The sequence below is a fragment of the Buteo buteo genome, chromosome 4 (assembly GCF_964188355.1).
Source record: "Buteo buteo chromosome 4, bButBut1.hap1.1, whole genome shotgun sequence".
NCBI lineage: Eukaryota > Metazoa > Chordata > Aves > Accipitriformes > Accipitridae > Buteo > Buteo buteo.
The window spans coordinates 15,116,341-15,132,597 of NC_134174.1; the positions used below are offsets into that span (position 1 = coordinate 15,116,341).

Here is a 16,257-nt window from a genome sequence, read left to right on the forward strand (position 1 = left end):
CAGAAGAAGGAGGAGTATGAAAGAATGACAAATGTTATTGCACACACAGTGTGTTAGTTTCTCTTCACTTTTTGCCTAGTATCAAAACTAGGGCACCATTCAAGAGAACAGATGAGGTTGAAGCCTAACAAGAAAGGGAATGTTTAAGTATTAGGAGAACACAGGGCATGTTTAGGGAACAGAGTTAAGGAAGATTAAGATTTATCTTCCAATATTTATGTTATTTTGTCGTTTGGCAATTACAATTAGTTTCACTTTCCAGCTCCGAGACAGTAAGACAGTATTAACAAAACAGGGAGAGTTTATTTTTTACAAATAAACTGCTTTCACTAGAAATCTGTTCTGTACATTACTTTCCTGTGTGCTATACTATCAGCTTTGATGCCTCTTTCCTCCACATCAATAATTATCCTCTACCTCCTTCAAATTCCTCCTTAAAATAGCTGCTTGCATGAATTTTTTGACATTCATAGACTGATTTTTGTCTTCACAACATACACTGCTTATGGCTTTGTCTGAACTGCATTGTAAGCTCTCTGAAATATAGACCATATCTTACTGGTTTTTAAAGCCACCACTTTTATATGTTACATCATTTGAACATTACACATCTCTAGAACCTTCCCAAATACTTAATAACAAGGAATTAAAAAAAAAAACCCAACCACAAAACCAACCACAAAACCTCATATTCAGGATAAATTCACGCTTCCAGGAAAGCAATAAAGGTTTACAATAGCTTTGATATGCCAAAGAGCTTGGAAAACAAACAGTCAGAATAGTAACAAGTATCTTGAAAAACTGGAAACAATAATAAATGCTGCAAAATAAAACTTGCAGCATTCCCTCCTTCAGTGATGCAATCAAGAATATTTTTTTCTGATGAACAAGAAACCCAAAAATATGTAAAGCTGCATTACCTCTTTCAGAATCTAAATACCTACAAGACTTGGTAACTTTCACACCCAGTGTGTTGTGAATTATGAGAGTAGCTGAAGAAAACTTACACCAAGCACAGAATGTACAAAGACTCTATTAAAAGCACTATACACACAGCTCACCATAATTTCAAGAGCTGAAACATTTTTTCTCCCATTTCTCCTTATATTTTTCCATTGCCATGCATTCAGTTTCTTAGTATATTTGCCCAATGTTCTCCAAGTCTTCTAAAAAGCCAAAAATAAAACGAAAGCATGAATACAGGTTAGAAGCACAAACCCTCATGATATTGCACAAAAACCCCTGAGAGACCCTGAAGAGAAAATCTGAAGACTTTTTTGTTTTCTTTTTTTCTCAGTAACTCTGCAAGACAGTATGTATAAGCTGTTGGGATGACTGAACATTGATAACATACAGAGACAGGCAGAGAGTTGCTCGAGAAAGGCAAGGTAATGGATAAAACCTTCCAAGTCAAAGGATCAGCTCAATCCTCTGTGCGTGAGTGAACAACTCTTTCCTGTAGCATTCTCCTCTTCCCGTCTCCTTCCTTCCAGAGACGTTTACATCTACTAAAGAGACGTTAAAATCTGATATTAACTTCTTAAACACTGAGGAGCCTGCATCATGAATAACAGCCATTCCACGTAACACCTCAAAAATCATTAAGTCCTGCTTTCTCAGAAAAAAAAAAAAGGCTGTATCATAAAGCATGCCTGCCTGTAGCATGTAGACAGCAAGAAGCTTGCTTTGCCCTGCAAGACAAGCAAAAGCCATACAACCATGTTTACTGCAGCACCGCGCCCAAGCTCTGATGATACACCCTGCGCACTATGACATTAGCCAGGGCCCAGTCCATGATAATGTAATCCTATGGCCTTGTCTCAGCTCTGGAAGCAGGAAGCACAAGTCAGTATCACTACATGATAGATCATGTAGACGTATTATCTACTTACGATGCACTGCAAAGAACAGAACTACTGAGCAAGAAACCAGCAAGCAAACTACTTCCATGTCCATCATGTGATGTGATAGATATGACCAGTCACCAAAGCATGGAAGCATTCTGCTTTGAGCCATGGTCTACACACTCTTCTCTCTCCTTGGAGACAAGGCAATATTCTCTGAATTTCTCCAAAACGCTGCTGCTCTTTAAGGCTTTGAACTTTCTCAAAGGCATGTTATGGATTCAAGCATAGGGCTGTCAGATAGCACAAACTGCCATCAGTCTTCTCTCCAGTCATCTCCAAAAGAAACTTTCATCTGTGAACCTGACTCAAAGGCTGACCTGGCATATACTGAATGGCATCAATTTCCTCTCTCAGGACTGCTCATTATTCCCATCCCATTATTTCTGATACCCAGGACCCCACCCTCTTTCTCACTGACACAGTATTTTTTGCCCTTTTTGTTTCCACCCTTGATGTTTTTTTGCCTTTCCTTCCCACAACTAGGTCCAACTCCACCAATCCTGAACCCATGCTCATCTTAACTATCCATTTCCTTCGCTTTATTCTTGCCTGTCCTAGAATTTGCAGTAGAAAAGGAAACCATTCTGGAAATGAGGTTATTGCACATTTTCTCTCTCTCTCCTGCTGCTTAGTAAGCTGTACCATTCCTCCAGTTGAGCTGAACCCACACCTGCAATTTCAGCCTTTTTTCCTCCTACTTTTGACTCACTCCTCAAACCTTTTCTCTTGTATCCCTTTCTTTCTCCACAATAGAATGCAAATATTTATTCCAAGAGAAAGCCAGAAAACATAATAATAATTTCACGTTCTCCCTTCCCACTCTCTTTCTCTTCCTTACAGCTCTCCCTTCTTCCTCGTACCATAGATATGAAACACATCTGTCCCACTCTCCACTTGCCTCACTCACATCACCCCATACCTCATATCTCCTTTCTCCTCTTGCTCTGACAGAACAGTGGGACAGCCAGTCTTTCCTATGTTTGGAAATCTGCTTCTGACCCTGTGCTTCTCTACACTACTTCTCTTTCTATCCTTTCACCTCTAAGCTCACTATGAACTGTTTGATAACAAATTACACTTTTGTCTCTAACTTCATCCTGAACTCCCTTCAGCTGTCTCTTGCACTACACTGAAACTATTTTCACTAAAATGTCTAAAAACCTTTTACTATTGCAATGTCAAAATAAGTTAATAATTTCCATTCTCCATAACCCTTGTGCATTCTTCATAAAATTTAAATACATTTCTCTTTTTGAAGCATTCATTCTCCTTTTCTGACTTCCATGACTCTACCCTCTCCTGCTTTCCTTCCTCTCTGTACCAACCCCTTCACAGGTCACTGGGAGGCTCCTTTGTCTTCTAGTAGGGCTCCACTGGGCTACATCTTTTGCCCCTTCCCTTATGTCTGGGAATTTCATCCACAAATTCAGCTCCTAAGGAGGAGATAGGTCTCAAACAGAGTAGATTTATGCCTAAACAAAAAAACCTCAGTCTATCTTTCTGACACCTCTTGTCACTGAGTAGCTGTCAGCTTCAGCTCAATACAGCTAGAACAGAACTTAGATCTCACCTCTCCCACCCTCTTTTCTCCACCTCCTCTCTTGATCACTGTGGACAGCATTATCATCTTGCCCATCATTCAGATATGAAATACTATGTCATCTTTGACAATGACTTCTCTCTTGATCCGTTCATTCAGGCTACGTCTAAATCTGAACGATTCTTCCTGTCTTGCATCCTTAGGACAAAGTCTTGTCTAAACATCTTCAGAGCTAAAGGTTTGCCTGGGCCTTCACCTCACATTAGTTACGAAAATTTTCTTCTTTTTCGTCTTGACAAACATTATCCTGCTTGTTCACACTGTTCCAAAAGTTCTTTCTTCTATATTGTCATACTGATCTACCATTATTCTCTCTGCATCCTTCTATGCACAATTCTCCATTCCAACTTTAAACACTGGAAACAACTCATCTTTGCTTTCCAGGCTCCTCTGCCTTACCTACACTACACTGTCCACATCCTACTTGCTGTCACACCATTTGCTCACATTTCTAGTTGGCCCATGAAGTCAGTATCCATTTACTAAGCTTTTAACAACCAGTCTGTATTTTCATTCAGGCCAACTTCCACACTTGAGTAAGAATACCTTCCAAGCTCTTGCAAAACTACTTCACTGCCCTCTGAACATCACCTTAAAGCTTTCCTTGCCATGGTTTTAAGAAAGCCACTTTAGTTTAGGCTAAAGCCTACCACCTATCATGTTGAGCAACTAAGTGCTTTTGTTTGTCAATATCAAAACTCCCGCTTTGTCATATATTAAAAAATTATTTCTCTGCAGCACAACAATTTCACAACACGCACATGCACACACCCTTCCTCCCTGAGCTGGTACCCTGCACAGTATCTAGTCTCTGATGGGGCTGCTAAGCATTAAGATCATGCAAATAATAATACTGCCTCCCTAATCATGGCAGTAACAGATGAATTACTTATATTCATCCAGATCATTGTTCTCTGTGTCCATTAGCAGCCCCAAACAAGCAAGGTTTTGGCTCTGTCAGTAGTTGCTGTGCTGGCGTGGGTCCAACAAACTTTTCAGATTTATATCATCAGTAGCATCCTGTCTCAATGAGACATAACTAAGAGCATCTTAAAAAATAACTGGATATGCTAACTACCACCTGATAATCTATCTAATCTGGACAATCACAAGTGGTCAGCCCAAAGGCCACCTGAGGACAGAATACTTATCAGAGATTCAAAGACAAACACACATGATGATTTACAGCTCTGTAAACCTCTGCTTCCATTCTGACCATTTCAGCTCAGAACAACGACAAGGTGAAGTCACCTTATTCTGCCACTGGAGAGGTCCAGTCCCATCCTGTTTTGTCTTGCTAGAGAAGACACTTTTGATCCAACAAACTTGTCAACAACTATTACTTGTATGATGTTAGCAGTCCAAATATAACTTCAAATTCCCAGTCTCTGCCCACCTCCTACATCTAGCCCCCTGCAGTAGGAAAAGGAAAAGAATGACTGAACAGAAAACATCAAACACTGTATATAAGAAAAAAATTAAAACAAACAAAGAGCACAGAAGAGATCACCACACAGAATCAAACCCCACGAACTCTTGCCCTTTGCCAGTCATTCTTACATCTTGATGTTACTTCATCAGTCACCCTTCTGTCTCTTCTGCTGAACACCTGCTCCAAGGGAATGGAAAGGGAAGCAAGCCTAAACCCCTTGTGTACTGTGCACAGCTCTGTCACAATACAACTGCTTCCGTTTTACAGATGATTCAGGAGAGGTCTGAGGATTAAGTGAAACTGCACTAGATGTACATTGGTACCAGAAGTTGTGCAGAACCTAGAACTTTTCTCTTCAAGTTCTTTGCTACTTCTGGCTGATGCTCTTTCTGATATGGGAAAACTCCACTTGTTTTTTGCCAAACACCACACGTTTTATAAATACATGCACACACAGAAACCAGAAAGCAGGAAGACCAAATAATTCCAAATTCTAACTGCTGTCAAGAATACAGATAAATAGGAAGATGTGTTGGGCTTAAGGGCTGTATGATTAATATAACTTAGTAAAATATGAAAGGAAATTGCTGAATAATAAACACAACATTTCAGAAGTAAGGAAGACATCTGTTTCTATTGAGTACAAGGCCAAGAGCAATCAGAAAGCCCACTCCTCCAGCAACTTCAGTGGCCTTCAAGCATAACTTTTAATAAGCCATACAACAAGTTACGACAAACCCACTCCCTTAAAATCATCAACATTCAACCATAGAAAGGGACAAAAAAAAAAAAGAGAGAAATGATGCATGCAATAGTTGGTTTTCCTCTGCCCCACATCGGTCTTAAGTAACTGTGCTGGATTCCATCTCCAGTTTGAGTCAGCTTAGACAGCTGCACAGCACTATGATAAAAAATTGGATCAGTTTACCCACATAGCATCTTTCTTTCTCATCCAGCAAGAGTACCATCAAAGAATTCTTGTTATAGACTTGCTGAGACACCTCTGTCACCCTTACTGTGTCACGACAGCAATCGCCACAAGTTTTTTGGCATATAAATCACCTAAAGACACTAGCTTCACCTGGCATCCTGCACCATTAACTCCTGAATCAGCTTTTTCAAGGACTAGCCGAAGAACTTCTGCACCAAGTTGAACTTGGAAGACGGAAAGATTCAGTAACTTAATCCATGACCATATAAACTGAAAATCTTTCTTGCTAGTTATTCCAAAATTACTCTTAATAACAAGTTGTCATGGCACTCATGTAACCTTATGATGGAGTTAACTCTTTAAGAAATACTCATATTGATATACTATTTTTGCTGAAGGTGATCTTTCTTAGTAATGCATGCAGTGTTATAAATCTAAACTAGGACCACCAGAAACTTAGGCTTTCTGCCTACAGGACTCCTGTGTTCCACACAAAATGTGATTTGAAACATGTTTTCTACAGGATTTTCCACTGCTTCCATCTCATATACCTCAGCCTTGGTTAAACGCCTAACATTTTTTGCTCCAAAGGTAAAACAGAACCTGATAATGACCTAATTTTTAATTAACTAGAATAAAAGGCCCATTTCAAGGAAATTACTCCATTTCACAGTGGAAATGGTTCAGCTCTTGTGTAGTCTTTTTTTATACATGGAAACCTGTATTTCATCTATAAACTATTAACCACATGCAGTGGCAGATCAACAAGAAAACACACATGTTTTTAGATCTCAATCAAAATTAGATACAAGACGTCATTTCACTTTCTGCAGTGACAACAGGGCTTGGGGTACACTCTAGTAAACGCATCATTTCCCTCTTTCTCAAGTCTGGTTATAAATTACAGCAGGTAGAAGGAATGCCAGGATACACATCTTTAGTGACAGTGCTGCCAGTTGACAGAAAATCACACATGGTTTCCCCGCCCAGCGATTGAAAGAGGTACCTTAAACTACAGGAGAATAACTGTTGCACAAATACTGGGAGAAATATCACCTGAACTCCATCAAGATATGTGCCACCTAACAAACCCAGAATTTTTAAAGAAGTAATTTATAACACAACAGGTTTAGATACATATTGAATAACATCAAAATCCTGATTCAAAACACAGAATGTCTGATCAGAGAACCTTACCATTATGCCACTCTTTTTATCCAGTGTGAGGGCTGCCAAACAAAACCATAGGTTTCAGAAAACAACTGTGTAACTATGAGGATAAACTACAATTCTGACTACATTTCTGGGCACTATCATACGTAATGTTTCATTCTTCCTCTGTCACCATTTCTTGAGACACTTTAAATGAGGTGACAGCCACAACCAGGATCCACGCCACCCCCCTGCAGAAGCTGTCCGTGGGGTGGGGGGGTAGGGGGTGGAAATAATATTGGAGTCAGATATCATATACTGAACTGATCAGGCATTTAAACACCAGAATTCCAATTCCACTGTCATTTCTCATCCTAAAGAAAACCCCCATGGGGACCTTCGCTCACTGTTCTTATTTCCAGCATAAAGATAGAATGGTAAGAAAAAGTTTCTCTTGACAACAGCCACAGTTTTTTACCCTGTCGATTCTCAGTTCTTTCACTCATCAAGCTCCACCTGAATATTACATCTGTTTAAGAACCAGTATCTCTGGAAGACCTTATTAGCTTATAGGGAAGAGAAAGAAAATTAAACAACATTCACCCCTCTCTTTTGCCCACTGCAAAACCAAAACCAAAACCAACCGCAAATTAACCAGCTAAGGTGGTCTAAATTCAATAACCTCACCTCCTTCTTTTGGGGTATGCGTTTAAAACTTTGTTATAATTTTCTTTCCCTCTCAGCCCATTCCAACATTCCCTACCACCACAAAAAGGTAAAAGATGAAGGCGGCTAAGAAAAACAAGAATGTTCTATTCTTAAGTTTTTGTTTGATATGTTTTTAAAGGAGACAAACAGCATCATTGGCAAACCACTAGTAAACAACAAAATAAATAATAAGATCAACTCCAATCCCTGTGCTTACATTAACCAGCTGGTTTTGTCTTGTCTTCTTTCACAATCTCCTCATAAATAATTTTGGTTCTCTTCCTCTTGCTTTTCATAATGTAGAATGTTGTATGCTACATCCTTTTTTTCCTATACAAGTGTTCCCTACCATCGCCCAACCTCCTTAACTTCTTATTTTTCCATGAAGAATGATAAAATCATCAAGATAATATTCTGAAAAATAAGAAAATACCAAAAGCAAAACTAATCAGTATCCCTTTAATTTTGTTCTGATGTTGCCAAAGGATTTACCAAAAAGCTTTCCATCAGATATTTACGTGGGAAGTCAAAATAGAAAAAATATATTGTAAACAACTATCCAATAGATCTAAAACTGCAGTTTGCATGTGTAATCATCAAGTAAAACAGTGAAGTTTGGGGCTGAGCAATAATAATAGAAAATCTGTAATTTTAACACAACATCAGAAAAACAGAACAGAATTTTTTACGTAACATCCTTAATGTTAAACAATGAGTCAGTATGGTTAGTGAAAAGATTATCTAAGACAAAACACACACATTATCAGATTGAAACCTCAATAATACAAACCCACTGAACTGAGAAACTGAAGTTGACTATGACACCAAGTACCCAGATATAGATCTAAATCCCATAGGTCATATTTAACCCTGCTGTAGTTCACGAAGATACACAGGATATATTTTGCTCCTTTACAGCCTGTGCCTACCTAGAAATACTCACAGAACTTAATGCTTGCACATTTACTAAACTGGTATTAATAAGAGTTCTGTACGTAAAACCAAAAAAATGACATCCTTCTATTATTTTCAGAAATACTGTATAAAGTAAAACATACGCCTCCAAAATTAATCTAAAATCAGTTAGAGGTTATGACTGATAATAAAAGATCACTGCATCTATCTCAGGCATACAGTTACTGTGACTTTTTATAGGACACAAATTGTCAAACCAGTACAGACTCCTTTTACTATGCATGCTATCTACAAGAAAATCTTCAATTCTTCATATATGCCATTCAACTTTTAAAAATTCAATATAAATTCTAAATGCTGCTCCAATTCTGATAACCCCTCTTTTAGCTAAGCCGGTTGGTTGGTAGTGATCTGTCAGATAAGTTACACAATACTGTTTCTGTTCCCTGATTAGATAAGCAGATAAGTTAGGTTTTTTTCTGGCCCAAACATTTATGCATAAAATTTTTCACTTTCTGTGAACACCTGCAACTTTGTAATGCCCTCTCCACAAATGTACGTGCCAGTAAAAGTCAACCATGGACATACCGTATTTGCTAAAGGAAAACATAAAGCGAGTATTAGCATGCAAAAGGCAACTCCATCTACAAAACTGAACAAACCTTCAGGAAATTTCTCTCCCTCTGTGCTGCCTACATAGACACTGTAGAATAAAGGAAAGCAGCGAGCAATATTTCTTCATCTTTACTTCTGCCCTAAAGATGGGGCACATGGCCTCGGTGCATCTCTTGCATTACGGAAATGAACAGCATAGCCAGACTGCAACCCCTTTGCCCAGGGATGTGCTAAGTACTATCAACCACTTTGGCAGCAGAGATTTGGCAGTGTTTCTCCCCACTACCACTGGGGAATGCTGCCTCCCAGGTTCCTGCCTGGGTCAAGAGGAGGAGGAAGAGAGCCCATCACTCTAAACACATATAGTACACAACCAGAAAGGAGGCAACAATGCAGGGACGAAGCTAGCTGGAAGCACTTTTTGACATCTGACATAATTTTTTCTACAAAACCAAGAGAAACACCTTGTCGTGATCTGGAGGACACCATCGTCTTCCCACCCCTTCCCCCCACCATGTTCTCCACACACAGTTTCACTAGTCTAAAAAGGCTCCTTGCTTAACTGCTTACAAGGGAATGGCCACGTAAACCTGGTCACATCGACTAAAGTTGACAAAACGCAGACAAATATTACAAAAAGTAAATGTGGTGAGATCAGATTTATCTTTATCTAGCAGGACATGATACTTAAAGTCTTGTCTGCCCATCATTCCCCAGTTACCTTACACAAGTAAAGTCTGATTTTTCTAAGACACCGCTTATGATGTCCTGGCACCACAAATGCCATAAGGCGGCCTGCTCAAATAGGTAAGATTGCAAAGAAAAATGAGTTGGGTTTGGGATTAAGACCTACCACAACCACGACCCTTTGTCTATGAACAAAGCAGACAAAAAAAGTCATCACATCACGCAACAGACGTGTGCAAGATCAAAATAAATGCACAAGCATTTCTGCAAGTATAGGAGCGATGTTTTCTGCAGACCAATCTAACTCTTCAAATTTTTCCCCACATTTATTAATAAGGATAGTGAGGCTTAAGGAAGATTTACAGTGGGTGTTCAGACACACAGATGGGTGTGGTGAAAACACCTGTATTAACAGACTGCTTAAGTGAATACGGTAGAAATATTTCAACACATACTAATTTATTCAAACTTCATGAAAGTTCTTTCTAAGTGATCCAAAGCAAGTTACTACTTGGAAGTGATAAAATTCCTAAAGCTTTTTATTTTCTAAATATAACAGTCAGTTTTGTTTTTTTAAACTGTATTACAATGCAAGTCCTATAAAAGCTAATGAGTGCTTCACACCTGTCACTATCATAACGTCAGCAATGACATTATACTTTGGAAATAATTTTTCTGGATAGTGAGTTTAAATAGAGCTACTTTGATGGAGTCTCTAACCCCCCAAGAAACAAACAATGAGAGACTAGAGCTGATAATCTAAACTGACTCGTTCTAGGAAACAATTTGCATATTATGTATGACTAAGGAGTAGGGATGTGCTTTGAACTTTATGTCTCAAATAAGCTTATAATAAGAGTTTGTGTTCAAGGACTTCTAGGCGCAAAACATTTTATCTCAACAAATTGAACTCCTTAGGAAGGCCAAGCTCCAGTAGGACGATTTTTGTTTGATTACTTTTGAATCAAATGTATGCTCAACATTACTGATAGACATACAAACTGTTTGAGCCTTGAACCTTTTACCTATAAATATACTACATGAAAATCCCAGTTCTGCCTCTAACTTATTTTTGGGCTCACAAAATACAGAGGTTCAGGCACCTAATAATCAAGACAGGGACACAATCAAGGTTGGCATCGCTATAAAGGTCTTTCAAAAGGGAGGTTTTATGGTATTTTAAATAATTTTATTTAATGTGTCCTCCATGTAATTTTATAGTTTATCACACAAGTCTATGTTACTGATTAATTCGTTCTTTCTTCAAGAGCTTGTTTAGAAAACACAAGATTCCTTTAAGCTGCCAAGACACTCAAAATTGAACGCACGTGTAATGAAAGCTATAATGTAACGAGAAACTTAACATCATTTCAGAATATATATGATGACATTACAGGTAACAGCGGAATTTCTCTCAGCATCAGTAAGTCACACCGAAGTTTCACTATGATGGGATCATCCATTATGAACTGACTTCACAAGACAGGTTTCTCGTGGCAGAAGGGTTGTATATGTATACCGCTTTCTTAACAGAACAGAAACAAACAGAAAGCTATACGAAAATACGCCTCAAACCATTTCACTAGTTGCATTAGGTGTTACCCCAGCATGACGTTAAGGACGCATGTCACAAACGAAATGCGTAAATTTGATTTGCCTACGCTCACCACTGAAGTTTCTCCTCCCGCAACTGACAGAACTGTGTCAGACATGGCATATTAGCAAATGCCATTAGCCTGGAATTTGCCTGTTCATACTTATGGTACCAGAAAACCTTATGGCCAAAATGAGCTATTATATTTTGGTTTGCATAATATGCGTGGCTTAGCCTCACATTTAGATAATATTAGACGTTGGCCCCTCAGCTGACTGTAAGTCACGCTCAGCAGTGAGAATAAAAGAATAAAACGTGACTTGAGCTAAGATCGTAACAGACCATTTCTCTCCGCGAGTGAAAATGTTTTTCCACTACAGTCGCTAATGATAATATAACGTTTAAAGTCGATGCACGGGTTTATATGCTTATCTTCACACAGAAGAAAGTGAAACACTGCACCAAGGGACGGGGTCCTTGAAAAAAATCCAATATGGCCACTGATGTGTAGTTGTCTTTTGACTTAAAATTGCCTTATCTTTTACCAAGTCTGTCAGTCGCACGCATACACCTGTTATCCTCGTACTTCAGGAGAAGTTGACACAGCGACAGTCACCTGCGCGTATCCAACCCCGAAACACTCTTCACGGCAGAGAGATCCGTATGCTATTAGACTACCCTGTCAAGGCCAAACCACAGTCACCCACAGCCACCAAGAGACAGACAGGTAGAGAGGTGTGCCAGCACTATCCACTTACCTTCTTTATTAAGCCTCATAACCTCCCTGCTTTTTCCACCCTCCTTTCCAGTCTCTTCTAGATCTACACCTGCAGAAGAGAAGCAGAGTCAGGAAGCGCCGAGGGCCCAGAGGTGTGCATTTATTGTTTGGCGGGGGGAGGAGGAGAGGTGAGGAGGTGAGCAGTGTTTCTATTTGCGACAGCAAAAGCACAATGGTCGGAGCATCTGCCAGGGAGCGGAACCGCCGGGCCCCCCGCGGCAGCACGCTCCGGCCCCCCCCCGCAGCATCCTCCGGCCCCTCCGCGCCGCGCATCCTCCCCCTCGCCCCCTTCCCCCACCGCGGCGCCGGCCCAGCGGCGGAGCCCGCGCCGCGGGGCAGCGGCACGGCACGGCACGGCGCGGCGTGCGCCAGCGCCTCCCGCACACATGGCACCGGGGGCTCGGCGCGTCAGCTGAGCGCCCGGGGGGGCGGCACCTCCCGCCGCGCGGCGCGGCCCCGGGGAGGGCGGAGGGGGGGGGAGGGGGGGGCCGGCCCGGCCCGGCCGGGCCCCCGGCCCCCGGCCCCGCCGCCGCCGTTGCGTGCGCTCCGGGGGAGGGGAGCGGCGTGCCGAGCCGCGGGCCGGTCCCTGCCCTTACTGTGCGGGGGGGCGGCGCCGTGCGCGTGCGGGGGGGCGGCCTCCCGCACCCAGGCGGCCCAGGGCTGGCCCAGGAACGCCTCGGGACTGGGCACGGGCCGCTCCAGGGCCGCCATGGCGCCGCGCCTGCTCCTGCCTCCTTGTTGCTTTTCCCGTTTCCTTCGGCGGCGGCGGCGGCGAGCGAGCGAGCGAGACACGGGATTCGAGAACGCCGCACGTCATCCTCGGGACGTTCCGCCGCCCACACGGGGGTAGTGTCAGCCCCTGCTCCCTATCAGATCGGGCTCCCCGCCGCCCAGCGCGCATGCCCGCGCCCCCCGCGCCTGCGCGCCGCGCCCCGCGACGCCGCCGGCAGCCGGGCCTGCCGCCCGCCCCGAGGGGGGCGCCGGACCCGCGCTGCCCTTCCGCGCCCCCGCGCAGCGGCGCTGCCCGGCCCGGCCCGGCCCGGCCCGGCGGAGCCGCCGCCTCGCCTCGCCTCGCCTCGCCGAGGGGAGCGGGGCCGGCGGCCGAAGAGCCTCGCCGGGAAGGCAGCCGCTGGCGTTGCGCGCCCCGGGGTTGCGCGCCCCGCGTCTCGCCGCGCCCCGCAGTAAGTCCCTGGGACGCGCTTTCGGTAATTGCGGCACGGCCCCCGCGGCCCGGAAAGGGCCCCGGATTGCGGTGCCGGGGCTCCCCCCACCCCGCGACTTTTTCCAGCTTCGCTCCTGTGGATCACCTATAACCACAACCACAGCCATTTTGTTGTCCAAATACTACCTAATCTGTGTTTGACTACAGGCTTTCATCGGTTTGCAAATGGGTTTTTTTCTTGTTCTGGTGTTTTAGGCTATGGTGCCACAGCTCTGAACTCACAGGTCCCGCTCCTTTCAAATAATACCCAGGTTTTCATCTTGCTATACATAACCAGTGGGATGTACGTGCTTTTCATTTACTTTTAGGACTCTGTCATTCTTGGTTTGTTTCTCCATCGAGGTAAGAATAGAAAATAACACTCCTGTGAACATTTTTGCACGCAGTATACCTAATTTGGGTAAGGAGTTACAGCATAAGCCTATTGCTCCAGCTCACGCCTATTAAGCCAAACATAAACACCGCTGGTGAAGGACTTGGTTTCATTTAAGCAGCCTCACTGACTCCACATGCAGCATCTTTCATACAGCTGTACAGCCCCAGCAGAGTACTGACGATTGAAGTTTACAGTTCAACATGCACTTCTCGGAGTGGTGGTGCGGGCTTTACGTAGTCCCTTCCCCATCCTACCTCTCTTCCCAGCCACTCCTTTAAGACCCTTTGTCACCATTCACTTTTTGCTGGTTCAAACTGTTGTGGGACAACACTGAAGCAGAGCATGGAATTAATCTAGACTCAAGAAAAAAGAATAGCGTTTAGGGCCTGCTCAGGGGTTGGAGCAGTGGCCAGAGCGGCGGGACAGGAGTTGCTGAAGTCAGCACTGCTGCCTGCAGAAAGGTACATGGTACTACAGTCTACAATGGATTTAAGTAAATTTTGTATAGTTTCATTAAGACTAGGCTTTTTACAGTGCTAAAATGGATAAACGTTTGGGGCAAAGGACATACAGCGTTTGCTTTTTATACACTGTCAACAGATGCAATATTAAATACAGACAGCATTCACACTCCACTTCTTCCAAAAAGTAGCTGGAATATGCAAGTCCCATCCTTAATACCCGGAGGCAAGCCTAAAAGCTTTCATACCGTATGGCCTGGCCAGAGTGCCTCCAGTCATGTAACATTAGCTACAAGAAATGACAGGAATACAATTAAAACAGTCAAAGAAGCAGAAAGCTCACCAAAGTGTGCCTCAAAAGAGAACCAGTCAATTGCGGCAGGCTTATTAGCAGCTAACATGAAGCAGCCATAAGAAGTGTGACCTTAATTCCATGTATTATACATGGAATTTCCAGAAGCAGGAAAGGTAGTTGTGGTATAATACAAAGCCCTGGCAAGACCTATTCTGGAATATTAAGTACAGATCTAGCCACCAGTTTAAATTAATCTTCCTACAAAAAAGTGTGGTTATCGGAATGATCAGAGGAATTAAGAGTCTATCATATGAGAAGAGCTTGACTTGGTCTAGTAAAATTCAGCTGGGAATGGATATGATTGATGTTTTTAATTATAAGGAGGCATAATCATCAATGAGGGAAAAAAAATAATAGACAGAAACTGCTTATGTTGAGGTTGAAAACTCTGCACACTACACATAAAACTGGCCAGGAATAGCAAGATGGAATTCCCTAGGAAGAATGATAAATGTCATGAAATTAATAGTCAACCATGTTTGGCACTTGTGCTCAAATTCACTGCAAGATAGCTGAGCAAAAGTCTTGACAGTGGTCAGATAGATAGTCCCATAATTAAAGAAGTTACACTGCACAGCTTATACCGTAACACTTCTGTGATTACCCAAGACATGTATCTGCATAGAAGATACAAAAAAAAAAGGGTATGTGAGCACCCAGGAAATCCCCATCAATGAAAACTGACGTAAGATGTCAGGGAAGTATGTATGGCCAAAAGTCGTAACTAATATTAAACACTGCCACAGGATACACAAGCAATAAAGCAATTCCTAACCGCACAACTGAGAAAAAAGGGGAGGGGGAAACTATTTAATACAAGCTGCCACAAACCAAGCAAAAAAAGTGAAGAAACTTTCCAACTTTAACACATGGCACTAATCTACATGCTGCTTACCGTGACACACTGCAGAACTACAGTCTAGGCTCTAACAGGAACAGACCATATGAAGGAAAATTAGCATAAAATCAAAGATGCAAGATGCACCAATTCCTTCCTAAAAAGAAACAATCCAGTGACTTACAATTCGAGAGAAAGGTTTCCAAAGCCCTCCTAAAGGAATTCTTCATCCTCCCTACCATATGTATTCAAGAGCAACATCATCATTAAACCAATGGTTCCACAATCAACAGATATGCCTGACTATCCAATAAGCAGCATCTTTTGTTTGAAAAGTGCAAGTTCTGCTTTGATTACATCTATGCTACCTCTAGGATCTGCACCAAGGAATGAACCCCGTCCCTGAGCAAACTATAGATATGTTTGTCTCTGTTGGCTTGTAGGGTGCAAGTCCTGAAGCTGCAGAAAAGTAGCCTCTGTTTTGCACCAGGGCTCCTCCCCAAGAACACTACTTCACTCCAGATTGGAGCCAAATGAAACTAGTGTATGTAGCATGGACAACTGTGTGTTATGCTCTGGAGCCCTATAGCGAAATAGGAAGAGAGCTGATCTGACATTATAGAAGATTTTCCCATGGCTGGGAATATATGTAGTTCTGTCTTGTGAATGTGAACTCAGGCTGCAGC

General features: G+C 42.4%; 1 protein-coding gene across 2 annotated transcripts in view; it reads right to left on the reverse strand.

Moving 5' to 3' along the window:
- ATXN7L1 (ataxin 7 like 1) overlaps positions 1-13,164 on the reverse strand; it is a 120,633-nt gene extending 107,469 nt beyond the window's left edge. The window contains exons 1-2 of one of the 2 annotated variants that reach the window (XM_075024833.1): positions 12,916-13,164; positions 12,300-12,368 (exon numbers count right to left, since the gene is read on the reverse strand). In XM_075024833.1, coding sequence (XP_074880934.1) covers positions 12,300-12,368; positions 12,916-13,030 — 184 coding nt within the window. In that variant the 5' untranslated portion in view covers positions 13,031-13,164. The remainder of the gene's footprint in view (positions 1-12,299; positions 12,369-12,915) is intronic. The other variant, XM_075024831.1, reaches the window with a different exon arrangement.
- Positions 13,165-16,257: the final 3,093 nt, after the last annotated feature.